Here is a 26,041-nt window from a genome sequence, read left to right as displayed (position 1 = left end):
TATGAAGTTGTGCAGGTGCAGCAGACTCAGCTTCTTGGGGAATGACTGAAATCGGTTACTGCCAGTTTCCTTCAAGCCTGCTGTGTGGATTTCTGTGTCCTTAACAGCAGACTATTTAGCTCTGGTAAATGCCATGTTGCTTTGTAATCCCTGTGGCATGACAGTCCCCTCCCATGCTCATGATCCCAAACTTTCACTGCCCTTTGTCCTAAGGTTGTGGTGCTCTTGTGCTGGCTTTTACCGCCATCCCAACTTCTGGGAGACAGCGGGGCTCAGGGATGCCTCCACAACTTTTTGCCTTCTAAGTATTTTGGTGTGTCTTCATGTTGGCCAGCTTCTGCTCTGCAACAGAACACTTCCCTGCTGGGTTTATATAATCCATCGTTGTCACTGCTTCTTGCTCCACAGATTTTAAATGCATGGACACAGACTTCCCTCCAGCAGATACGTGCAGTCATGTTTCAGGCAAGCCGGACACTAAATGATCCAGGTCTCTTTACAAGGCAACTGTTATGATAGCAGTTACTCATTTTCCGTTCTCCAAGTCTGTCATGATAAGTAGACTGGAACAGAAAATGTCATCTGCCTGTGTATAATTCAGTCCTAGTGAAAACACTGAGACTAGCCATATACTTTATGGACTCATGTTGGTTGTAATACAAATTCTGAGCACTGGCAAGGTTGGATTCAGCAACATCTTGGACCGAAGTTTTTCACTAGACACAGACAGAATCTTCTTCCAACACTAAAACCAAGACAGAAACTGTGATTCTTGATTTGACAAAGGAGTACACTGATATCTTTGGCCATTGTCTACTTGCAAGATATTGACTCAGTAAGACATTTTGGCCTCTGGATCTGATACTTTGGGACAAGTAACTTAAACTGAGATCATACGATGAGATGAACTCCTAGATGAATCAAAGAAAGTAAGTATTAAAACATCTGTTCTTATGTTTAACTTTTCCAAACCCTTTATGAATTACTTGTTTCCAAAAGCTCGCCAACCATAGGAATATATAGGCTGACATTTAATTGCCTGCACAAATCCTGCAACATCACTCAAAACAGAAAGCAAAAAGTGCCTCTTAAATGAGCACGTAGGCTTAATGTTTTTTAATGCCACAGGGGCTGATACTAGCTGTCTGCTACTGGTTTGGAGACCAGTGCTTTGCACTGGATTCAGTGCTTCCTATTCAAAATGAATGGCATGAAGTTGAATCAACCTCTGAGGATGGTAAAAGCACCCTAACCCAAAAAGCCCACAGCTGCAGAGCTGCCAGTCTTCTCTCACCTCCCAGTTGGTAGTGGGTATCAGAGCAGCTTCTCCTTCACTGATAATGTGACTGCCATTTAAAAGAAAGAAAGAACCTATGTGAGCTGTCTATACCGAAGGGTTTTGACACTGGTCTTTCAGCAGAGACTGTTCTCTACACTATATTATTGAGCCAAAGTGCACAAGATTCCTGCCTAGTTACCTATGGTCTTGGCAGACTTTTAAGTCTGGTTTGATCTTTGCATTTCAAAGCTTTCACTTACATGCTGTTCCACCGCTCAGCTGTTGGGAAAGAAATACAAAGGCACGTCCTCACTCCGGCTCTCTCCTCCTCCTCAGGGCCACAGACACCTGTGTTGACACGCTGCTGTGATCTCTGCCTGCGCTATTGCAGCTCTCAGCAGTACTGCAGCACGAGTGGCATGGGCTGCCGTGACAGACCCTTCTTCCCTGCAGCCAGGCCTCTGCCTTCACCGAGGTCTCCAACTCATGCTCCAAGCAGGGAGTAAGCACCAGCACTTTTCCCACTGTCTGGGCACCGCTTTGATGCCCCTTGCCTTTTTCCCTTTAAAAGCATTGTGGGAGGGCACTGGCCGTCCACCTGCCAGCGTCAGTCCTCCACAAGCCCCAGCCCCATCTATGTCACTATACATGGGCTGGTGGCCATGTTGATCTCTAGGCTGCGCCATGGGGTTTGCAGTACGGTTCACCTATGCCACTATAACACAAGATGGGAGATCCTTGTATCAAAAGGGCAAGGTTTTGTTTCAGTTGGACAGGACTAGTCAGTGTTTTCTTCAGACTGGCGCAGGGCCTGGCCGCTGCCAGCTCCTCTCCCTGGGTGCTTGTGGTTCATCAAGGCGATGGCCCCTTTGCTACCCTGAAGAGGTTATGGTTCTGCTTTCCCCTAGGCATTCACATGGTTCCTGCCATCTCCCTTTAGAATCCCTGCAGGTGTCCCCTGGCTTCCTGCGGGTGCTTGCTGAGGTGTGCTGGTGGAGCACACAAGCAAGGCCTCACAAGGCAGCCAGTCGAGAAGAAAGGCAAATTCTTCGTGCTCCATTTGTAGTTTTGCTCAGAAGGCCCCAGAGCTGCTGCCCCCCCTGGGCCTACATGCTCCTCTCTAGTCCTGGCTTCCCCAGCTGTCCTTCTCTCTTGAGTGCTGCTCTCCTGCTCTTTTACTATTTATTTTTTGTAAACTGTATTTTGCACCTTCAATAACGCCCTTCAATAAAGCCATTCTGCTGCTTTTTCCCCCTTCTGAGCGTGGCAGCTCTGGTCAGATTCCTCCTCAGGGCAGCTGTCAGGGTCAGCCAGGACACAGGATGCTTTAGCTCCAGCAGATTCTCTGGGCAGTACAGGATGGCCAGTCCTCACTTCCTACACCGAGTTAGAAAGTAGGAAGGTTAATCTTTTCTAGCACAGCTGGATTGGCTGCAAATACCTAAATATACATTCTAGCATGTTGTAGGACTCAAAGTTTGGCATTGCCCATGCTGAGTCAAGGTTAAAAACTGCAAACCTAAGAAACCAACAAGAATAAGGCAACATATTCGTATGTAACTTTATTGGTTTATTGGATAAAAGCAGAACCACCTCTCTACATGTCTCCATGATTTCCGTTTAAGGAATGGGGGTTTAGGATTGCCACACTCCAGCCCATGCTGCTCAGCCCTAGCTCAGCAAGGCTGGAACATGCACTTGGCTTTACACGCTCATGTAGTTCCAGAGTTCTCCATTTAGTTATCTTTAAAGTCACTTCCAACTTCTAGCATTGCCACAGCTGGAGAAGAATTAAATCAGGCCTGTTTCATAACGTCTTTATCAAGTGCAGGGAACAACCAGGCTTGGTTTTTGTACCAAGGGTTCATTTTGTGCTTGTACAACTTTTGTTCTTGGCTTCACATCCACATTGTGTCCCTTTATTTTACATTATGACGTATCTTCTGTTGAATGCACATTGTGCATTTAGCCAGAGATACAGGAACTAACACTGTCCCGTCTCATCAAAACTTTTTTCTCCTGCTTTGTTGTGCTTTGCCTATTTTCTTGCTGCTTGTGCTAAGAACACAATGCCCTCGGAAAAAATCGTTTCACTGCATGTACTACACCCTTTGTATGTGCGCTAACTCTAGAGACAGGCAAAGCACAACATGAAGGTGCTCAGACAGCTTTGGCCTCTGCCAGCTGTTTGTCTTTGTGTATTTTATACATTTTTAATTGTACACACTTCTGTTTGTCCCCAGCATCATTCTCTCATGAAGAAAGCCTGGCATTCACTTGATTTGCAGCCATCCACTTCTTCACAACCAAAATCCTGTTGCATAACAGCCTTTCTGTAACTTTGGTGCTGGTTATACCACAGAACAATGTTTTAGTAACTGTTATTTACATTTTTCAGGGTAGCTAGAGGGGGGGTTTAGTTTTAATTAGCTGAGTAAGAGAGCCATGAGTGATTGTACAGACACATAAAGAGCTGCTACCATCATCTCCCAGCTTCTTACCCATGGCTTTTGTGCCAGCATTGCTAAAACAAGACAAAAATAGTACATTAGGCCCTTGCAGGCAAATATTCTTTGAAAGAGGAGGAGGCAGAATCAATTAAATTGTTACAGTGTGTATTGTGTCTGGAGTCCTCACTAGTTTTTTCCTTACCTGATGAATTGCCTCAGCCAAGGGCAGAAAGTCTCTTTTAGATCTGGGAGGAGTGAAGAGAGTGCAAGCCCTCCTGCCATCCTCCCCCAAGCAGTACTTTGGCAAGGGAGAAGTCAGGGAGGTTCTTCTATGGAAACACTGCCTGCTGAGAAACATTTCAATGAACTACAAAGGCTCCTTCCTCCCCCATCTTGCTGCTGCTTCCTTCTCCATCCCTTCCTAACCCTTATTCTCAGCGCAAAAGTAAATGAGAACACCCCCTGCTTACGAAACCTGAAAGAAGCAAAGTCCAAGGGACAGAGGAACATCCTAGAAAGCTCTTTAAGGAGGGACCTCACTGAGTAGCTCAACCTAGGACATCAACAGGAATGTGGCTAGCTTGGATGGCAGTATAAACAGACAAGGCATTAAGCTTGCAGTGCTTGGGAGAACTTGCTAGTAGCCCTGCATCATTTTTTGAATGAAAACAATGCTTTGGATGCTTGCAAGAGCTGATTCTATTGCAAACAGACTTGTCTTTCAATGTCAAAGGAAGGCTTTATTTGGTTACAGGCCAAAAGTGGGTAAAAGACTGATGCATCCAGGCTCTACTTGGCAAAGTGCTTCTGGGTAACTACAGCTGGGAGTGGTGGTGGATGGGAGAAAAGGAGCATGCCTATGCTGTTGCCTTGTACTGCTAGTTGCTGCTTTACCATGGACAATGGAATCTCAGATTTGCCTACAACCATGATCGCTGATAGTGGGCTGGGTAGGATCTATCCAGGACATCTGGCACATAGTGGCAAGACAATCCATACTGTTCACAGCACGAATTACCTGACGGGGTTTAAACCACGACAACCTGGAATCCACACTGGCAGTCTTCAGATTCAATCTCCTGCTTGTCAGACACTATTGCCACTACTCTCTTCCAGGATCTTAACCAAAGATCTTGAAGAGATGAACACAAGGCTTTTGAGTATCTTCATTAGCAGAAGCCTGGCCTCTCACAGAGATAAACTTTTCTACTTAAAATGCTGAGATCACCTAGAAGCAACCTCTTATGTGTAAGAGTGAGACTGGCTTAAACATTATGAGATGGAAGCAGCAATAGTCACTTTATTATTTTCCCAAGAGAGAGCTGCTTCTCTTCTGTGCACAAACTAGTAGCTTAGTAGACTATAGTGCTCATGAATGCCTGTCTAAACTCGTCGGTTTTAGGAACTTCCACTGACTCCAGTAAGCTGTGGTGGATCAGCTTGTATTTGCACTTCCTAGGGCACACATTTCCATTGAAGATCCACTAGTTCATTCCTCCCTTCTCAGCACTGTGCCAGTTAAACACGAATGACTAAGCCCATAACAGCTATCCTATTTCTCACTGATCACAGCTACCCACACCACCCCTGTCTAGCACAAATTCCTGCTGACATCCAAAATTCTCTTTTAACAAAGTGAATTAAATAGCTTCTCTGGTCTGCAATTTTTTCCTAGTTCTCCTGTGTTCCTGTTACCATGAGTGCAAACCTTTTCCACAGTTTTAAGAACATGAAGGCTGGGTAGAGGCATGGGGTGATGCTTCCACTTACGTTCCCTGAATGCAGTTCTTCTGAAAGTCATCTTGGTGGTGGTGGCAGGGGGAGCTGTCCTGTGCACCCCACCCAGTTTGAGCCAGCTCGGTACTATTTATACAGTCAGGAACCACAGACCATCTGCAAGATGTTTAGATCTCAGGCAAGCCAATAGCCACACTAATTCCAAGCTGGTGGATTCATACTGCATGGTATGATTTAGAGCACATCCTCTTTATCCCATGGGATAATGACAGTTCAAAAGCTGCATATGTGCAAGCAGGTAAACTGAATTCAGGTGAGAGCACAGAGTGGAAGAAACAGGCTAAGGACACTCAGCGGAAGAGTTCACAGCCATCTCAAGAAAAAAAGCACAGTCTTTGGACTGCCTTCCCAGTTAATTTAAAATTAATTCCATGCCTTAAAAAAAAACAACCAAACAACAAAACCAAAGCAAACCCCAAACAACCAACAACAAAGATGATTCTCATTTCTACTGACTATTTCTGACTACTATAGGGAATCTCTTGCTAGAACTTTGTTTGTCCTTCACCATGCATTTTCTGGTGTGAGTGATGGTTTATTTGAGCTTGCAATGAGCAGACACAGGTTGCAGGGCAGAGACGGCACAAGATTAATTTGATGTTAATGGAAGAGCTTTGGCCTGAAGATGAAAAGCAGTAGAGAACTGCTCTTGCAAAGCAGCTGTTGTTTGTTCCTCCCTTTTGGTAGGGAATTAGTTGCCATCCTCACACAACAGCAAAACAAGTATTTGTATGCATTTCTGAAGTGCTTAACCACGTTGCAGATAGTAACCATAATCACTGTATTGTAGTTAAGTAAGAAGAAAGCCCGTTCTTCTGTCCTAACAATTACAAAACTCTCTAACCATACACAGCTAGACAGACTTACCCACAACAACACAAATCAACAGGTTGTACCAATGCCTTTAAACTGGAATTAACCACAGATGAGACCTTAGGGTACTTCTGTCACGGTAACATTGAAAAGCTGCTCTCAGTCACACACCAATGGACTCTGGATGAGCAGTTTCTAACCCAAAGGCTGAACAGCCTAGATTGGCAAGGCAGAGACTGGCTGAAGCAAAGTTCCACCACTCTGTACCTCAGCTCTCTGGCTGTAAAATGGAATATGCCATAAGCAAATTGCTAAAACGCCTTGGTGGAAGTCAGGGAGACCTAGAAACGAAGCCACATTTTCTGATCTCTATCCTGTGCCTCTGTAAGACAGATAAGGAACTTGTCTTTGTAGCTAAATTATTAATATATTGTAAAAATTACAACTACCTCTGTCCATCACCCTTAGATTTCGCTCTTGTAAACTGTTTTTTGATGTGTCAAGAACATGCCAATATATCACTTGAATGCCTTTGAAGAAATGAATTCAGCATGGGAGGACAGTGCTGGGAGGGACAATCATAAACATTAATGCTAGCTTAGCCTCCACAAGCTGCCTCTGCTGGACTTCTCTAGTCATAATTAAAAGCAGCCAAGTGAGGTTTCTTCTTGCAAGGCCTACTGAAGGAGCCCATCTCTCCTCTCTGGCTGCAGAGCCAGGGCAAGGAAAAAGGCTTCCCTAGGCTAACACCAGGCTTTATGAAATCCTCTTGTTGAAAGCAGGAGAAGACAAGGATTGCACAGCATCAAAACTAACATCTGGCTGCTACTGAGGAAGGAGTTTACTTTAGTTTAGGGTTGTATCACCTGGCTGTGGGAGTGGGAGAGAATCTGGCACTGAATGCACTGTTTGAAGATTGGGATGCCTCTTGCATTCTCCATGCCTGTCACTCGCTGGGAGAATAGATGCCCTGTGGTAAGTGCTTGAGGTCCTTGGGAATTACATCTGCTGCACAGTGCTGCCAAATGCACTTTGCAAATAAAACTCAATTGTTCACTTCACTTGTGGGTGGAACAGACTACGATTGACCCATTTTAACTTGCTGCTCTGGCCAGGTCTAAAAGTAAATGGGTCATTCAGAGAATATAAAATTAACAGGTCTGTATTGGGCAAAGGACTGTTATTTTCCACAAAGAGAAAGAATTGTGTTGGCTATCTTCTATGTTTACCCTTTGAGCAAGACATATAGACTTGCATGAGACTTAAGATAACCTCTACAAGTAAGAGGAAGAGTATCTTACAGATTATGACTCAGAGCACCTGGTATGAACACTTGAGTCTTTATGATATAAACCACGATTATTTGACATTTATGGATCCTACTGAATTACTTCTTGAATGATAACAAGATTGTCACCAGATCACACAGCAATGAGGTCCTTTACAGCAACATCTTATGATAAATATGGCCTGGGTAAGGATCAGGAAGGTTTTGGCTGTGTTTCCTCCTGCTTCCCCCTTCGAGACAAAGGTGGGTTTGGTTAAAGGAGAAAATAATTTGTCTGGTCACATACTCTTCTGAGAGAAGTAGCTCTTTCAGAGAAGCCAAGATGCCCTGTGAGGTCTGCAGGGAATACAGGTGGGCCTATTACAGTGTCAAGCCTTCCTGCAGATCTACAGCTTTCCACTGACGAATCAGCTGTGCAGTGGCTTCAGCAGACAGTTTACCTTAACCAGCCACGAGACAGCAGACCTGTACAGAAATTTTTCCATTCCCTTCACATCGTGTGCTGAGCTCAAACCAGCTTATAGTGTCTGATGGAACAACACAAGAGAAAACAGGAACGTCAGCAATTAAATGCTCCCTGACTGCAATCACAGGAGCCTCAATCCCTGAACTGATGGGGTGACAGACAGGGAAGCAGCTCTGCTCTTAACCTGAGCATAATTTTTTTCCAACAAGCTCACCTGAAATGCTGGAAAGGAACAAACTAGATGGGTGAGTTATCTCAACTTCTACCTGTGCAAGTTTTCTCCGTTTTCTTCTACCTACCCTTTGCAGAAAACATTGTAGTGTTCCCAGACCGCATTAATGACAACGCAGTGGAGAGGAAGTTATTTGCACTTCCTCATCTGGACAAGTTCAGTCCTGTGTTACTTCAAGTACTTACTGCCTTTAAGATGCCAGATCCCACTATCTCAAATTTACATACTTAAGCGTAACACATTAAGTAAGGAGGTGTGCTGCGTGTGGCCACTCCTCCTATTGAAATTTGACCACAAGCAGCTCTATGGATTTTATTCACATTTATGGGATCCTATAATTTTGCTGCTACACTGTTGCTAAACATCAGTATCATGAAATTACGTATTTCAGGATTCCCACATACATGGTCCCAGACTCTGAGACCTTCAGTCCTCTCTTAAGCCTTTTCAAAACCAAGAGTTAAAATGAATGAACAGACATGGCCCGCTTCACACACACTATATACACACACATACAAGGAACTGTATTTCAACAGTGCTGGTTTCAAAAATTCTCATATTTTTGCCAATTCCAGCAGAACTAGAGCATGGGGAGGATTTCTGAAAATCCAGTCCAGCTTAGAAAAACCTGTAATTACCAAGCAGGGCATTTCACTACCATTCTTTTGCACCTTCTTGTTGCATGCACCCATCTCTTCTGTATCAACTTCTCTTCTTACGGGACATGCCAACTGACAGGCTGGAGGGCATGAGTTTCACTCCAGCTTTTTAACCCTGAGTTTAAATATCAGAGCAACTCATGTCAAGAGAGGAAAGAGACCCTCAGCGGCAGTTAATCTCACACTTCCCATTTGGCTGCCAATAGGATCCCACCCCCTTCTCTCCACTCTTCCCCATGCAGATACTAAGGGAGAGCAACCCAGGCTGCCTAGCAAATGCCACCCTGGAAAGAGCTAAACTTCACTGCAATCCCAATTCTTCCCTTTGATCAGCCACACTTTCCACCTAAGCCTTGAAAATGGAGGGCTGGTCAGGCTTGGCACAGTCAGACTTTGTGCCAGGGGAGGCAGAAGGGCAGGTTTTGAGAGCAGACCCTCGCACTCCCTTTCTCCTTCTTTGCTTCAGCAAGTTCCCACTGCCAGGAGCCTCAGTTCAGCTCTTCAGTCTGAGAATCAAATCTCTCAGTTCATCTGCAAGGAGAAAATGACACCAACCTTTGTTCTCACAGTTTTATTTGTAAAGGACTAGCATGAAAAGCTGTATTTCAATGTACTTCAAAACCTGAAAAACTCATGTCAGTTTGTGGTATGTATGTTAAAGTGCTTGATATAACAATACTTTTACTCATGTCGTCTTGAAAATTATCCAGTTCTTATTCAGTTAGTAATAATGTAAAGACAAAATATACTTAATGGAGACATGTAAGGATCATTTTAAGCTATACAGGGCACATTTGTACATTTCAAGTGTAACATACAATATTTTCCCTTAAGATGCGCACCTTCACTTGACTGAAAGGAGGAATTTTCTCAAATACGCCATTGTGCAACCCTTCTAAAAAGACATTTTTGAACAATGATATCCAATTACACAAACCAACTTGGAATAAACATGAGTAGATTTCTCACTAAACAGTAGAATTTCATTCATTTCAGAGAATTATAAATACACATTTTGTACATAGTGAGGCATTTGATTCTTTGACTCCCTCAAGTTATCATGCTGGATGTTAGTATAACAGGACGATGCAAACTCAGACACCTGCAGATGGGTATTGGATAGAATTTTTTCTTCTTTAAAAAAAAGCAGACACCAGAGAGCTTTGGTCTTTTCCAAGTTTCCCTTTCTCAACCACAGAAGGTGCTTTAACACTGAAGTAAAAACTGTGTTAGCTTAGAAGAATCCTGATGGGTTTCTCACCATCCTAATGGGTAGAATGGTATCTATAAACCTTAGAGAAGAAAACTCATGGTTTCCAAGAAACAAAAGTGGTCTACTAAGGAAAAAAATACAGGGTAGAATAAAAATTCACTACAAAGAATCGTACTTCCAAAGTTGTCAAATAAGAAGTCTTCCAGGAATCTGAGGCACTCAGCTCTGCCCCTTTCGACATATCTTAGGGTGTTTTATTGCCTACAGGGAAATATTAGGCATACATAATTTTTATTGCAAATGATGGGAAACCTGAAAAAACCAAACAAGTCAATACTTGCTGAAAAAGCCAACGTGAAGTTGTGTTAAAGGGCTAAAGGCTCCTTAATGTAGCTTGAAAGGGGGGAATGTCCTGTTTTGAATTTGAAAATTTCTCAGGTTTTGACTTGTTTTAACTTAAGAAACACTTTATTTAGTTATTGCCCTTTTCTCTGTGTGTGGTTTATTCATCTATGCTTGACCTTTAGAGGTGCCCGTATTTCTACTTTATCCTGCTTGCACTTGAACTGAATCATGTCGGATGACTGTTACGACTGCTGAAGTCATAGTCTTTGCAGAAGTATGCAGCAGTGTACTTTTGAGAAGTATCCAGCTAGCAAATGCAGATGATGCTGCAAAGAAATCTGAGGACTAAAGAGGTTGTTATTTCAGTAAAATGAAAGTCACTTAGACTGGTTTGGGCTTGAAGAAAATCATGTATAGCAGTAATTAGACATAAAAGGCCTGAGTTGCAATAGAAATCAAAACATCCTAAGTAGTCATTACCAAATAATGCTGCCACATGGTTTCTGGTGCTAAATGTGTAATTTATTGATAGAGTTAAGTATTAGGGACACATTTTCAGTTGCTGCTGAAGGGTTGTCATGTATCTTCTGCTGACTTTAAGCAGAATTGCCTGGCCACCCTGAAAAGCCTCACACCTCAAATTTCACATTTCTGGAAATGCAAGAGAGATGTCGCACATCCGTGGGCTCTGGCTTCTATCTCATGACACCATTCACAGCCTTTACGTTAGTTACTCACACCCACAGCAGTGACATGGCAGGGCTGTCTACAGTATTTGGGATGAGTTTAGTCAGTTTAAGGAAGTACAAGCCCAGGCGGAAAGAACGGTTATTAAAAAGTGGAACCCTCATAAAAGTCAATGACTCCCTGACAGTGTTGTTTTCTTCTTTCTTAAAAATAAAAACCCCTTCTATAGCATAAAACTCTCCCTGTTAATGAAATAAAAGTCACATAAGAGTTTTCTTCTGGCTGGGAATATGACGTGAAACTTTTACACTAAAGCAAGTGTTGTTGTAAGAACTGGAGACAGCAGAAGGATCACAGGAAAACAGAGAAGCTTGGCAAAAGGCAGGGGAGAAAGCAAACCCTAATTTTCTTCCTCTTTCCTTTTTCTTAGCTCTTATTCCTCTCTCCAGCACGTGCAAACCATATCGAGACCTGCTACTGCCCACCACTCCCCTCCTAATGCCACTTGAGAGCACAGCACAAGGCAATAACCTCACAATACCAGTTAGGGCCTTTCCCAATCCACAGCTGACAGTGAGACATCCACAGAAATCCACTGACAAAATGGGAATAAACAAGTGAAACACACACCTATATTTAAACTAAGCTCCAAAACCTAAAACCAGATGAAGCCAACTATGCCCTCAGATCCTTCCAACTCCTATCCATAAGACAGAAAACATACTCTGCATTTGCTGCATGGTATCCTCAAGATGATTTTAATGTAATCTCTTGTTAAATTTTTAGTATACAGGATTTCAGTTGATCCCAGTTCCTCTTCAAGAGCTGTATCTCTATATACTCACTGTATTAGTAACACATTAACTGGAAAGAGAGAGCCACAAAATACAAAAGTAAGATTCTTTTTTCCCCTCCTTTTGCTTTCTTCCCCCTCCCTTTTTTTTTGTTTTTTAATAATCTAGGGGAAAAAAAAGGAAAAAAGAAAGAGTATCAATCAAAGATCCCTGTACTTCCTAGGAACACTTATTGTGTGGGATAAAGGAAGACTCATAATCTGTCAGCATTTCAAAACCAGCTGATACAGTTCAGTAGCACAGCAACATCCATGTTTGTGGCTCTACAGCAATGATTATTCTCAAGTACAGCAAGAATTTGGTATGAACCAAATTCCTCAACATGGGGAAAAAAGAAGTCATCCACAACACAAACTGGCTGAGGGCGAGGGGGAATCATCAGAATATCTAGATAGGCAAGGGATACACCAAGTGACTCAAGCAAGCCATCGTTTCCCATCTCAGGCTGCAGCAGCACCCCTTACACAGGTCTCTCATACTCTCAGGCTCTGAGGCTGACAGCAGTCCTCCTCGCCAGTGTTTAAGCGTTTCAACACTTGTCTCCCTTTTTGGAGATCAACAGAAGGGACACATAAAACCTAACAGAAAAAAAACATGACGACTCACAACTTCCATGCACGGAATGGCTTGAGTCTTTGAACAAACAAAGAACTAAGAGAGCCCATGTACAGTAGGGTAAGACAGCATATATGCTTACAACATTTCCAAGAGTGAGACAATCACAATGGCTACATAAGGATATTTGCTGTATTAATTTGCAATACCTGAAAAAAGCCCTGCTGAGTTTGCACTGTATTTACACATTGATTGGCTTCTTCCTTGCAAGCAAGTAGCGGCATCCCTTCCTGCCTCGGTCCTTCCCTCCCCCCAGTCCTTCCCTGGGTTTAAGCTACTCATAGTCAGAACAAGAACATTCGGTCTAAGAAAAATTTCTTAGAGTAGTATAATTTCTTAAAGAAGATAGCATATTTACACACATCTAACACATGAAAATACTCTATTTTATACTAAATTTCTGTTTCAAATAAACTACAATACTGCATCTTAGCTTTCTGCAGCTTTAGAGGACAGTCCCCATCAGGCACAAACTGGGCTTCCCACTCCCATTTCAACTGGCAGCTTTGCCTTACAGTGGTGCACTACCATCGTGTTCAAGTCCTGACAGGTCTCCAATTGTGGTTTGCTTGCTTGGGAAAGGAATAATGAAGTTCTCAGCAAAGCCATGCTAAACATCCACTCCTTTAATGAGAGATCCTTCTAGGATGATATTGAAATCTTGCAATGTCTGTAGGACTCGGATAAGGGAGTTGACAGTCATGCGGTCCCGTAGGAGAGCATTCTCCTCATACATCCTTGTAATGGGCGGGCATTCTGCCAGCAATGGGATCCACTGAGAGAGCAAGTGGTCCCTGCGAAGAGGATGAAGAGAATTATTTTAGCACCAAGTAAACAGATCTCAAACATAAATTCTCCAAGAACACAACTCAGAATATGCAGGCTCTTTTTGAGGGTGATACATGTTGTTTCCACATAGAAGCTTCCTTTGTAATCATAACCCTTGATTTTGTTAATAAAACACAGCGAGCTGAACATACATGTAGGAATACAAGTATATTGAATGAATATACATGTATATTAAATGAGTACTGGATGAATATACATGTAGGAACACATGTATACTTGTATAGCTGAGCATACTGTAGGAATGAAGATAGAAGGATATCAGCAGAACTGGACAATTGCTTTTGGAAGAATTCAGCAACATTTTCAGATCGGGAAGTGAGAAAATAAAGCTCATGCAAAACCAATAGACTGTTTTCCCACTGATTTTCCACATACCCAGACAGACAGGACAAAAATGGTACTTATTTCTAGACATACCAACTTCCACCGTCCAAAATATAACCAAGCCCCACCTCCCTCCCCAGGTGCAAGACAGAAAGCAAGGAAAGACTGAACTAGAATAGTTTTGTCAAAATTGTAACAGACATCCCATTTTCATAGGCAAAGTGATTTAATGAAGCTTTAGAAATGCACCAGCCCTTGCAAGGGAATTTTGCATTCACATAGCCATCACTTCATCAAAAATACAGTTTCAAGACAGACTTCATACCTATGACTGTCAAGCTAACAGTTATAAAAGAGCTCAAAACATTTTTAGCAGTTTAGACACTGCTTCTTTGATCCAATTTTTCACGTAGTACTAAAGCAGCTTTAATAGGTACTGGGTAATAGAAGGGTGTGAGATGTCTTAAAATGGAAAACTAAAGGTAATAACAATGGTGTAAAAATATTCTTCTAGTCTAATGCAAGAGGACACATATATCAAAGAGCAATTAGGTACCTTGTCCCCAGGCAAACCAGAATCTGGAATTTGCCATCCTTTCCAATGTTCCTTGGAGCAGTATTGATGGCATTCACATAATGACAGAAGGTTTTGCATGAAGATCTCTGAAGCAAAAGGGCCTCCTCATTATCTCCAATCTGGTCACTGGTTTCAAAATAAGCAACAGCTTTCTCTGTGGTAGGGAGAAAATCAGAACCCAGTGAGATGTAACTTCATTGAGACATAGAATTAGACAAGGGAATCCTCAGAAAAACAACTTGCTGAGAGCTAGTACACAGTTTATATACAGATACCTCACTCTCAAGAACATAGGTAGGTGATGATCTCCACCTTTGCTACATAGCAGCAGTCATCGGACTGGTTGATGTCTAATACAGTTAGGTAACATCAGGGAGTTGCACCAGAGTACCTGTCAGTGGTTTCATTCTGAATGATACCATCAGCTTTGATTTTTCATCTTTTCTGAGTAAGCACTTACCCTCAGGCTAAGTATCTCAACTTGTATGTTTTAAGGGAGTAAGTACATCTTAAATTACCACAATGTAGGCATACAGATAAGCATCACAGAAGACCAATGTAGTGATTAGGAGAGTTCTCACAAACAACTACAAATATAAACCTTTGCCTCCCTGCCCTTTCCTACGTCTCCCCCTGACAGCAAGTGCTACTCTACCGCAACCTCCAGCCTACCTTCTTTCTGGGCAGAAAATTGGCTGTTTGAACATTCAGTTATGAATAAATGACTAGAATTTGAAGTGCTCTTAAAGTTCTGCCCAGATTCACATTCATCCCTTATACAGAGCTTAGTATTTCTCATCTTCTATCTTGTTTCTCATTGACTTCAAGCAACCTGGAACAGGTGCCAGGCAGGAACAAATAACACCTTAGCTCATGAGAACCCAAGATCTGTGTGTGAGTAGTCATTTTGCACTTATCTTTCTTCTTCTGCCTCCAAATCACATACCACCTTACCTATGAAATCCCAGATGAAGACATTCTTATGAAAAATGCGAGCAGATTTGAATCCATGGTGAAAGACCTGCTCCAGTGCTGCAACCAGGCCGTTCTCTCCACACAGCAGAATGGTAAGGCTCCCTCTCTGTGAGGAAGGGAGAGTCTGTAAGTACAACTTGTCTTGTTTGCATGCCAGAACCTTCAAATTTAGAGGTTAATAGTCTCTACTAGTACTTCAGTTCCATTTCTCATTATATTTACATGGATTTTAGGTTCCAGGCAAGTAATGAAAAATAGGAAGTACCTCTTTCTCTGGCTTGTGAAAGTGCTTCACAATATTGTTCACAGCTTCCCCAATTCCCTCTTGGATCTGTCCCGCATTAGGTTCTGTGAAATGATGGAGAGCATACTAGCTGAAGATACCAACTTTAAAACATTCATCAAACTCTCATGATGACATAGCTTGAACTGCAGGAATTATTCTTTGTCTTTAACAGAGTTCAGGCAATCATTTGTCTTGTGTAATCCTGAGCCTTATTACAAGCAACTGATGAGCAACCCTGGAATGGTCAAATAAATTGCCTTACTTAAAAATGCACAACCCAAGGATCTGGCTTGATAAATATTTTATTTGAGTTAATCACTTCTTTCTCATTACATAGAGTACAGCAACCCTAACATGAGGAGATGTGGGCTGAAAGGCTGTAGCCCAGTCATTTGGCTCACTTCTACATGACCGAGGCCAGAAAACCCACCACTCATTAATTTCTGACTGGAACCCACAATGTTTTAATGAGCCCCCAAAAGTATCTGGACACATCTCTAGTCATTGTACCAGTGTGGGGGACCACAGGGAGAGAATATTCCTTATTAATAGTTCCAAGAATAAGTTATCTTCTGTGTTAAAATGTATGCCATATTCCTACCCTGCATCTGTTTAGCTGTATGCCTCTACTATTGAATCATGCTATGCTTCCACCTGCAACCGTCTCATCTTCCTGTGCTGAAAATTACTTACCTGCAGAAAATTATCCAGTCCTCATTCACTTTCTTATTAAAACAGACTGAACTTTTAAAACTTAATTTTAAGCAGATGCTTGCCAGATTTTCATGGTTCTTCTAAAAGTCCTTTCTTATTTTTCAGACATATGTAGGTTGCTATTAGCTTGCCTTACAATTGTTATTCTGGAAGCATGGAGTATTTCAGCATCATTTTAGTACATCAGGACCTCTACATTCTTTGGCAGGTCTAATACAGAGCCTCATTTAGCTCTCAAGACAAATGAATTACTGGGTCTTAGTGTTCTCAGACCTAAGGAAATGCTCTGGTGCCCAATTCTCCAGCTAATACGGACTCGTGTGAAAAGCTGCAGTGGCCCCATGGTGGCTTTTAGATACTGCATTGCTCTTGAAGGCTACTTTTTCCTAGCCTGACATTTCAGCAGTCATGTCCTCTAGGTTTACAGGAGCTGGACAGATTTATGAACAGGATCTACACTGTGCTCATCAGTTTGCTTTAGTGGAGAATGCCTCACATGGCCCTTACAGTCCCATGCCCTGCAGTAGCCAGCAGCAGTTACTCATAAAAGCTAATTTTAGGAATGCAAAGTTGATGTCCCCCAGGGTCCCCCTAAAGATGTGCTCCTCTAGAAGGCAGTTCACAGTATCCATATCAAATTCTGACCTGCCCTTGAGAGAGGACTGTCTTCCCACTGACTACAAAGTGAGCTGGGAAGCTGAGCAGCATCAGCTAATGCAAATTCTGCTGCCTCCTCCTCCCTCATCTCACATCTCCGTGCTTCAAGGAAAGAGATTATTATCTCTCAACTGTCAAATGGGGGACATTGAAAAAGGCAGTGTGTGCAGCCACAGAACAAGCTGTAGACTCACAAACTGGGGCAGGAAAAACTCATCAGCTTGCAGCTATTCCTCTGCACCAAGCCTCTTTTTAATAGGAGCAATCCTGTTCACAACAGCTTTATTTCTCAGCCATTGTTACCCCCTTGTCTAGGGCCCTGGGGAGAAAAGAAAGGACTTACTGTTGTTCTTCCCTGTGAGGGAAGTGATGCTAAGCCGTCGAGCTGTGGTAGGAGATTTCTGCTGCGGTGGGGTACGGCACTGCTTCCCCAGCTCTTCATCAGATGTGGAGGACACCAGCTCTCCAATGAGTATTCGCTCCAGGCTGCCATCATCAACACCTTTCCCCAGCCATCTCCCACAGGGAAACCTGCCACACACACCCAAGACAAGCACAGGTCAGCCATGCAAGCACTCTAGCTTCATCTCAAAGCTAGAGGAACAGCTCGCGCCCAATGAACACTGCTAACAGGCAGGAAATATTTTGTAGCCAGAAACTTCACAAACCAGAGCTCAACAGGCAGCATTCCCTGCAGAACCAATCATCCTTAGGAAAAGGGAAATATGCAAAGAGTGCATGAAAGCCCAGGACAACAAAGCGTCATACGTATATTTTATGGTCCACATCTTGATTTCTGCCAGGTTCTTTTTGACTTGCAACCAGAAGTGATATTCTGCCTTTAAAAATACTGTCATGATTAACAACTAAATTCCCTCACAGAGTTCCCACCCAGTTGAAGCTGTGACGTTTCCTCATACTCAAATCTCATACAGCACATTCTACTGCTGTATGTTTTGACCCAATCCACATTCCTAATGAAAGCCATGAACATGCCCATACCCCCAGTCTTTGTACCCAGTTTCCTTATATTTTCCCCCTGTGGCCAACCCTGAGCTCATCTTTCTGAATTATACTTTTTCAAATCTACATTTAGATAAAAAAACCTAAGTCTGCTTAGCCAGATGCTTTGTAACACCAATGGTGAATTAGGAGATCATTTCAATACAAGACGTATGAACTCAACAGAAGATCGAGAAATCATCAAACCTTTTTATTTTCTTGCAATCTGACTTTCTGTACATTTGTACAGTACTTAGACATTTGAATATCTTTAAAATGAAAAAGACATAAAAGATTTGCCCTAAACTATAAATCCATCCCTTGGGGTTTTAAAGAGTTCATCTGTGCACAATTTACCACACTACTTTAAATCGAGAGATTTAATTATTAGACACAAGCATATGAATCACTTCAACAGTATCCATACTGTTTGTCCTGTCTCAGAGAGGTGCAAAGAAAATCCTACATTCATGTCTCAATTAGATTATTTGACTTCAACTAGGGCTTCTGAAATGAGAGAACTGGGGTAGGGGAGACCAGCCCAACCTTACCAGGTACCCAAATCAGCCCACAGTGCTCTGTCAACTGATGAAAAACATTCTTGCTTTCTCTAGATTTAACAAGTAAGAATTTCAGACAAAGAAAATTAAAACTTGATGCTTACTTGTACGTGTGTCCTGTTATTTCATTTCTGACCATGACACAATCAACCAGCCACTTGGCCAGTAGCCCTGAGTTGTCATGACCAATCTGAACGGTCGTCAGCTTCCCTAAGTTCTGGCACTGAAATGAATAACAGTTTTCACTTAATTTAAAAAACAACAGACCACATCCCCACCACCACCACATGCACACATATGGTCTCAAATGTATGTTTTTATTCAGTTTCCTTTGATTTATACAGCAAGTATTTTCAACCAAACATGCAAAGCATTTTGAAAAGCAGAATAATTAAGTCAGGAGAAAAGAAATAACCTGAAATAAAACTATTAAAAGCTTGTGAAGAGATTACAATCTTTGTTTGTTGTGAACACTCACTGAGTATTTCTGAGCTAAGGTGATAAAAAGGCATGCTTTTGCAGAAGAAATAGATGTTTAGTACAAACAGCTTTTCAAAAGTTCGTTTGGAGCATACTAACCTTCACTTGACTCACTCTACACTATGAAGCAGTCCCTAGATCCTCTATTATTTTCAAAGACTGATTCGCTTATTGTTGGGCAAGATAAAAATCACTGACATGAGACTCTTATCATAAAGATACAGAACAAGGAAAACAAGGGACTGTGAATTCCAGTGCAAGATGTAATTGTAGGTGTGGCTGGCAGTGACATCTATTAACGTCACCTAAACATTTCCCTTTCAAGACCTTGGTTTTCGTTGCTTGGGCTTGGGCTTGGGCTGACATTTTCCATAGTGGGTGGCTGCTCAAGCTGGTATTTTGGAAAACTTCAGCCAAAGGAATAATCCAGAATAGTCTTGTTATGGTGCTTAGAAATGTCTAAATGTCATTTTGCTTGTTACAAGCCTGGGGATCTTTTCTATGAAATACTGGTATCTGAGAGGCAGCCATTGTATCATGAAAATATCCTCTCCCTGTCAAAACCTACCTATATTTGGCAAGAGGTTTTCTTTTTACTATTGTTGAAGAACAGTCTACTGTTCTTCAGACACAAAGACACAACTTTAATTTTAGTAGCAGATTTTCGTAAAAAAAAAAATAAATCAATCCTTACTGGACATCATGCAGCCTGGAGCTGCAGGAGCCTGACAGGCCTTTCCCTTCAATTCCTGGTACCAGCTGCTTTGGGTGGCACTAAGCCAACCTGTAACTGATGGGTGGGAAAGCAGAGGGAAACGCTGTATAGTTAAATGCAGAGAAAACCACAGCAAGCATGGAGAAGAAGCCCACAGTGATGGTGGGTAGGTCTGTGGCTTGAGGGGGTAGCACCTGAGGCCAGGAAGTTGAAGAACTCAGGGGTTAAATGGGCTGGTTGGAAGGAAAGCAGCAATGCTGGACAAGGAGGAAAAGAAATTTGGGACTCATCAGAGGTAGAAGGGGACCTGGGTGATGCTTAACTGGGAAGATGCATTGAAAGAGGGTAAAAACAGCTTGCAAGGGAAAGGAGGAGTCAGAAATGAATGCTGAAAGGGAAAACTGGGCAAGGAAATGTGGAAGGGAATGAGACATAGAAATGTATTGGCTAGGTGAGAAGAGGAGGCCTGGGCTGGGACAAGAAGAGCAGTGAAGCCTGTAGTTAAAAGTGTATGCTCGACTTTCATCTAGCATCATCAGGCAGTGCTGTTAGCCTGTACATACCTGTATGTACAGCAACCCTGAAAACCTGGACAGCATCTGAAATGCTGTGATCTTAAGAAAATAAACTCTCAGCAAATCAACACTTATTTGGAAGCATGTTTCAAATTGAAAAGTAAAATGCAAAGAGTGAGTACTCACCTCAAATGTCATTTCTAGGTGGTTTTTAGGAATCTGCATTACACCTGTATCTCCTAGTTCCCCTGATACACATATCCATGGATTTGATGTGGTTATTGCATTGCTCAGTTTTTTGATGGGAATTATCACTGACCTGTAAGGGATCACTAAGAACAGAATGGGGGAAATAAGTTATTCTTGACCTTTTTCCCTCCTGCAGTAAACATAATTTCTGGAGTAAACCACATCTCTTACAGAATCATGGAACAGTTTGGGTTAGAAGGGACCTTAAGATCATCTAGTTGCAAACCCCTTGCCCTGGGCAGGGACACCTTCCACTAGACCATGTCACCCAAGGTCCCATCCAACCTGGCCTTGAACGCTTTAAGGACAAAGCATTCATCACTTCTCTGGGCAACCCATTCCAGTACCTCACCACCCTCACAGTAAAGAACTTCTTTATACCTAACCTGAACTTCCTCTGTTTTAAGTCTGAACCCATTAGCCCTTGTCCTATCACTACAGTCTCTAATGAAAAGTCCTTGTAGTTCAGATACTGGAAGGCTGCTCTGAGGTCTCCATGCAGCTTTCTCTTCTCCAGGCTCTCCCTTGAAGGTTAAACTCTTGTCCTATGCCTCAGCAACCTGACGAGGGGCACGCCTCGCACAGGGGCCGAACTAAGCACGCAGCGTGCGTCTCACCGAGGGTCACAGCAGCAGCCGCAGTACAGCCGGAGCAGCGGCTCTGCAGCCCGGCTCTCGGGGAGCTCCCGCCGACACCGTTACCGCGAGCAGCCTCGGCGAGGGGCCCGGTGCCGCCGCACGGTGGAGCTGCAGCCTCGCGGCAGAACCGGCCTCCCTCTGCCGCAGAGTCCGGCCGGCGCAGGGACCGGCCGGCCGCGGGCTGACGGGCTAACGCGTAAACCCGGCTGCGGCGGGGCCCGGCGGGCTCAGCGGGTGAATGGAAAGGTTACGGGGGGAAAAGGAATGTCAGAAATGTCGGCACGGCTGGCAACGGCACAGCCGAAACCTCAAGCCCCATCTGTCTCCGTGGACGTCCACCCATTCAAAAACCATTCATCACCATTGTCATAATATATACATGTATATGGCTGCCTCATCCCTGGCAGTGTTCAAAGCCAGGTTGGAGGGGGCTTTGAACAACGTGGTCTAGTGGAAGGTGTCCCTGCCCAAGGCAGGGGATTGGAACTGGATGAACTTTAAGATCCCTTCTAACTCAAACCATTCTATGACTGTGATTTTTTTAACTCTATGATTTTATGCTGCTGCTTCGTGTTGTTATTATATAAAAAAAATATATTATTAATTTGCTTTTAAATCTGCACCACCCATAACATTCTCAACAGGGACAGGGACTGCCACCCACCTGGATTCAGATTTGACTCAAATACTGCACATTTTGATTCAGATTTGACTCAAATACTGCACATTAGCACTGCAAGGCTCGCCCTCCATATATTTAATAAGCTGCCTTTCTGACTGGGGAAGATAAGGCAGACTTTTTACTTTTTTGTGCATGCCATATAATGATATTGCACTCAAAAAATACCCTCAAATTCCAAGCACTGATCCTACAGGGGAAAGCTGTCAAGCTGGATGCCCCACAGAAGTAAGGTAAATCAAGGATGAGTGAATCTCTTTGAGCTGTGCTAGTTCTGAGGGGATTTATTGCTTTAAGGGGAGAAAAAGTAGAACGAGTGACTGTTTTGACAGCCACCTAAAACTTGCTTCACTTCACTCTGAGCAGGCAGCGAAATGAAGAGTACGGGCTGCCAAGTCAGTCCAAATAATTAGGTCATTTAATGGGGTCCTGCCTTCTCTGCAGTGCCCGGTGCTGGAGAGACAAAGATTCATTCTCAGACTTCAATCCAATCTCTGCTCTCCTTACAAGACAGGAAAGAAGAGGGAATCTTTTTGGCATTTAAAGAGAGACAAAAAGAGATTTAAAATATACATCAGAGCACAAAGTGCCTTGTATTTCATCCTCCAAGACTTCCACCTCCTCAGTCTGCAGAGGCCAGAAAGAAGCATTAGGATGTACTTGTCTGGGAGGGAAGATCAAGGAGCCTATACAACTGGGTGATGAAAATCAAGTCCTACATGGGCACTCTGTGCTGATTGCTCTCCTTTGTGCAATCCTTTTATCCACAGCACTCCCACATGACCTTGGCTCTCCAGCTGGTTTCTCAGAGCAACACCCAGCACCCATGAGCCCGGCAGCAACAACCAAGGTTTCCAGATAAGAGCTCGTCAGCTCAGGCCCCAGCGCCAGCACCATCATCCCTTACAAATCATGACAGCAACTAATTTTTATTCAGGGGGAAAAAAATTGATTCTCCAACTCACTGATTGTGGTGAAGACGCTTGTGAAGCAGAAGTAATCCACAGCATTGAGTGAGAGCAGGTGATACAAGAACTGTTCCCGTTCTTCTTCACAGCGCAGGAAAGCGTAACGCTTGTAAAGCTTCCTGGTAGAAACAAATGAAGAGTTGATCTTAATGGGAGGCATGAAAAGTGAGAGTCTCCAGCTAACACAAGCTGCTGGAAATCCATCAGGAGCATTTGCTGCACATGTGTTTTACAGATCACTCTTGGCTCCATGCTACCATAGCAAGGCTACAGGGTTCATCTTATTAAAGGATCGGGTTTTGCTGCAAAGCACAGATGTAAACTAACACTACCCACCACAGCAGACCTGAAACAACATACAGCAACCTCCTTTCTTCCCTGTATCATCCCACTGTGGAATAGCCTTGTCTAATAACCTAATCTTCCTCCTGCTCAATCCTGCAACAGAGAAAACTAAGCAAAAGGCACCAAACCAGGGAAGACACCAAGCAGCAGCAGCGCTCCCAACACTCTTCAGTTCAGTGAACCTAGTGTACATCACCAACTGCCCAAAGCAGTGCAAAGACACACCAGGAGATAACCTGGTCCTGCTGCAAGAAAGGGCAGAACTTGCAACACTGCCTGCAGTCTGAAGGCAGCAGACTCCCACAAAGCTGCTGAGGTAGATAGATGCAGATGAAACTTCACGAAAAGACAGGCCTGCCACCATGCCTTTAAACGGATAACCCAAGAGGTGATTGTCTCTACCTACTCCTCTTTCTTCCCATTTGGTAACTTCTGGCATAAATCATGCCATGTAACTCATTACAGAGCCAGAACTGCATGTAGGAGTTAGGATGTTTTCTTTTCATACGGTTTTGTTTGTTTGGTTGTTTTTTCTAAATGCATTGCTTTGAGAAAACAAAGTCAAGGAACATCTACACGGACAGTGCCTGCTCTTGAAAGAGGAGGCAGAGCTGAGTGGCTGGGAGAGCTGGCCTCTAACCCAGCTCATGGCTGTCAGGATGGGGGTGAGCCAACCTAACACAGGGCTGCTGTGAGAAAAGGGGCAATCCTGTGCCTGCTGCTTCATTTGCACAAGATACAGTAACTGCAGGGTGGCAAAGTGGCCTAGGTCAAAACCCTGATCTGACCAGCACCTAATGCCTCCTTCCTGAAAATTATGATGTTTTCCATGCAGGTGAGCAGACTTCTGCCCTGCTGGGCGGGCAGAACCTTCTCCCCCAGCTAACCTCTGCCTTTAAATCACTTCTAGCTGGAATCCACAGTATCTAAACAGGGTGCCTGGCTGCACCCTAAACCTGCACAGCACCTTGACACACCACTGAGGGAATACCTGAAAGTGAAGCTTGAAGAAAAGAGCCAGCTTACTTGGCAAGAGCCTGGTTGGAAAGCAGCTGCTTCAGGTGCTGAGACAAAAGCTTCTTCTCCAGAGAAAGCCTTATCCAGGCTCGGGCTCGTCCCACATCGGTCTTTATTTCACTCATGTTCTGAACATGCCTGAAACAGGTGGGAAAGAAATAATAATAACAGATGAATCATAAAAATTCTACATGCTTTAAATGGCAACATCCAGTGTGATGCAGCAACTGAACTGGAAAACACTCAGCAGGGCCCTGCAGAGCCCTGCACTGCAGCACTGGCCTGGGGATATGGGCAGCCCTTCCCAGGCACAGCATGGTGCAACCTGGGCACACTACAGCCTGTATCAGCTGCTCTGTGTCCTGGTGTTTGTTTGGCCAAGGTGAGCAGGGGTAGATCTGCTCATCCTTGCACTGCCTGAGGTAGAAGTCCTCATGGACACCGCTAACACTTTAAACAAGCAGCTACCTTGTGAGACCCAGTTATATTGTCACAGTTGCTCCCCAAGCTGCCAACACAAATGGGTATGTTTGGGAGGACAAAAGACAAATACATATCTTAAGCATTTCTTCAAACCACAATCTACTCTGAAGGCTCTAACAAACCCCTTGATGGCAGCTGCAATGGGAAACCTGAGAAAAAGAGGACTGGGGTCAACTGAGTGACAGACACTCATAAGCATTATCACATTTTCAGGGATATGAGGTCCTCATGTAAGTGACAATCTGACTAGCCCTCCTCATGCTTGGTCTGTAGGAAAGCAGAACTGTTCCATAGGGGCTTTCTTCTATGGTTTTGTTTTTCTTTTTTTAACCTTTCCTTATTTCAGCTTGGAGAATGCCAGAAACCCAATTTTAGAGCACAGGGAGCTTTAGAAGAGGAAGAGAACTGCCTTGGCAGGGCAAAGTTACTTGCAAAACCCCCCAACCTGGTTAAATAAACAGCAAAAGCAAGAGTAACATTTTCCAATAGAGGAAAGAAAAGGCTGCAATTTCTTAATTTTCATGCAATTTACATGTTAAGTGCACAGGCAGTTCAGCCCTCCAAACCTTTGTGGCAGGCTCCAAGTACCACCAGCTGAGCCTTAACTATCTCTGTTGTAACTTACTTTCCAACTCCTGCATCTTCCTTGAAGGCTCTCCACGCATTGCTGAGTGTTAGGGAATGTGGCAATATTTACTCCAAAGAAAATCCATCAAAGTCATGCTGTGACTGATGCTTTTTACATCACTAGCATAGACTCACTGTCTCGTGTTTTCCCCCATCTGTTACACCAAACACGTGCTTTGTGTTATATTTGGACCCTGTATTATTTGAGAAAAACACTCTCTTGTTTATAGAGATTCTTTACCATAACATGACCAGGACCTTGAGGGCAAATTTGCAAACTGAAACTTAGTGTTGTCCAGACATAAGAGCTCACTGTGCACAAATGAAGGGGATACACCAGGTATAGCTCAGCAACACTGTTCTCTACAGGCTGACCTAACCCTAATCCTAAAAACGCAGGTCCTACCCCCGCAATCCAAGCTGAGGTGTCTCTGTCACACAGCTTGGTGCTTCATGTACATATCAGAAGAACCATCAAGAAGGAACAATCAATAAGATTAAGGGTGGATTGCCAGTGGCAAAACCTAGGTTACTTAAAACTCCTCCTAAAAAAAAAAGAAAGGAGAAAACCCAGATGTCTTTTTAAAGAAACCTTTCTCCTGTTTCCTAACATGACACACAGATAGATCTTTTATGGACCAGGTGAGAAGTACTGACTTTTTCTGACCTGTAAAACAAATGCA

The 26,041-nt window shown here is 43.3% G+C and overlaps 2 protein-coding genes across 8 annotated transcripts in view; both read right to left on the bottom strand.

Moving 5' to 3' along the window:
* The window catches only part of SINHCAF (SIN3-HDAC complex associated factor), a 28,066-nt gene extending 26,418 nt beyond the window's left edge, over window positions 1–1,648 (bottom strand). The window contains exon 1 of the mRNA XM_062616501.1: window positions 1,540–1,648. The gene's annotated coding sequence lies outside the window, so the exon portion shown is untranslated. The remainder of the gene's footprint in view (window positions 1–1,539) is intronic.
* A 7,892-nt stretch (window positions 1,649–9,540) lies between these two features.
* The window catches only part of DENND5B (DENN domain containing 5B), a 116,464-nt gene continuing 99,963 nt past the window's right edge, over window positions 9,541–26,041 (bottom strand). For all 7 annotated transcript variants that reach the window (XM_062616510.1, XM_062616511.1, XM_062616513.1 and 4 more), the window contains 9 exons: window positions 24,258–24,386; window positions 22,884–23,005; window positions 20,539–20,684; window positions 18,747–18,865; window positions 17,424–17,611; window positions 15,689–15,771; window positions 15,403–15,529; window positions 14,428–14,602; window positions 9,541–13,492 (listed from right to left, as the gene is read on the bottom strand). In XM_062616510.1, the coding sequence (XP_062472494.1) occupies window positions 13,309–13,492; window positions 14,428–14,602; window positions 15,403–15,529; window positions 15,689–15,771; window positions 17,424–17,611; window positions 18,747–18,865; window positions 20,539–20,684; window positions 22,884–23,005; window positions 24,258–24,386 (1,273 nt within the window). In that variant the 3' untranslated portion in view covers window positions 9,541–13,308. The remainder of the gene's footprint in view (window positions 13,493–14,427; window positions 14,603–15,402; window positions 15,530–15,688; window positions 15,772–17,423; window positions 17,612–18,746; window positions 18,866–20,538; window positions 20,685–22,883; window positions 23,006–24,257; window positions 24,387–26,041) is intronic.

Source organism: Pezoporus occidentalis, unplaced genomic scaffold (assembly GCF_034315485.1).
Source record: "Pezoporus occidentalis ecotype Australia unplaced genomic scaffold, CSIRO_AGI_Poc_V1 ctg19, whole genome shotgun sequence".
NCBI classification, from domain to species: Eukaryota; Metazoa; Chordata; class Aves; order Psittaciformes; family Psittacidae; genus Pezoporus; species Pezoporus occidentalis.
This window is presented reverse-complemented; position numbering and strand designations above follow the sequence as displayed.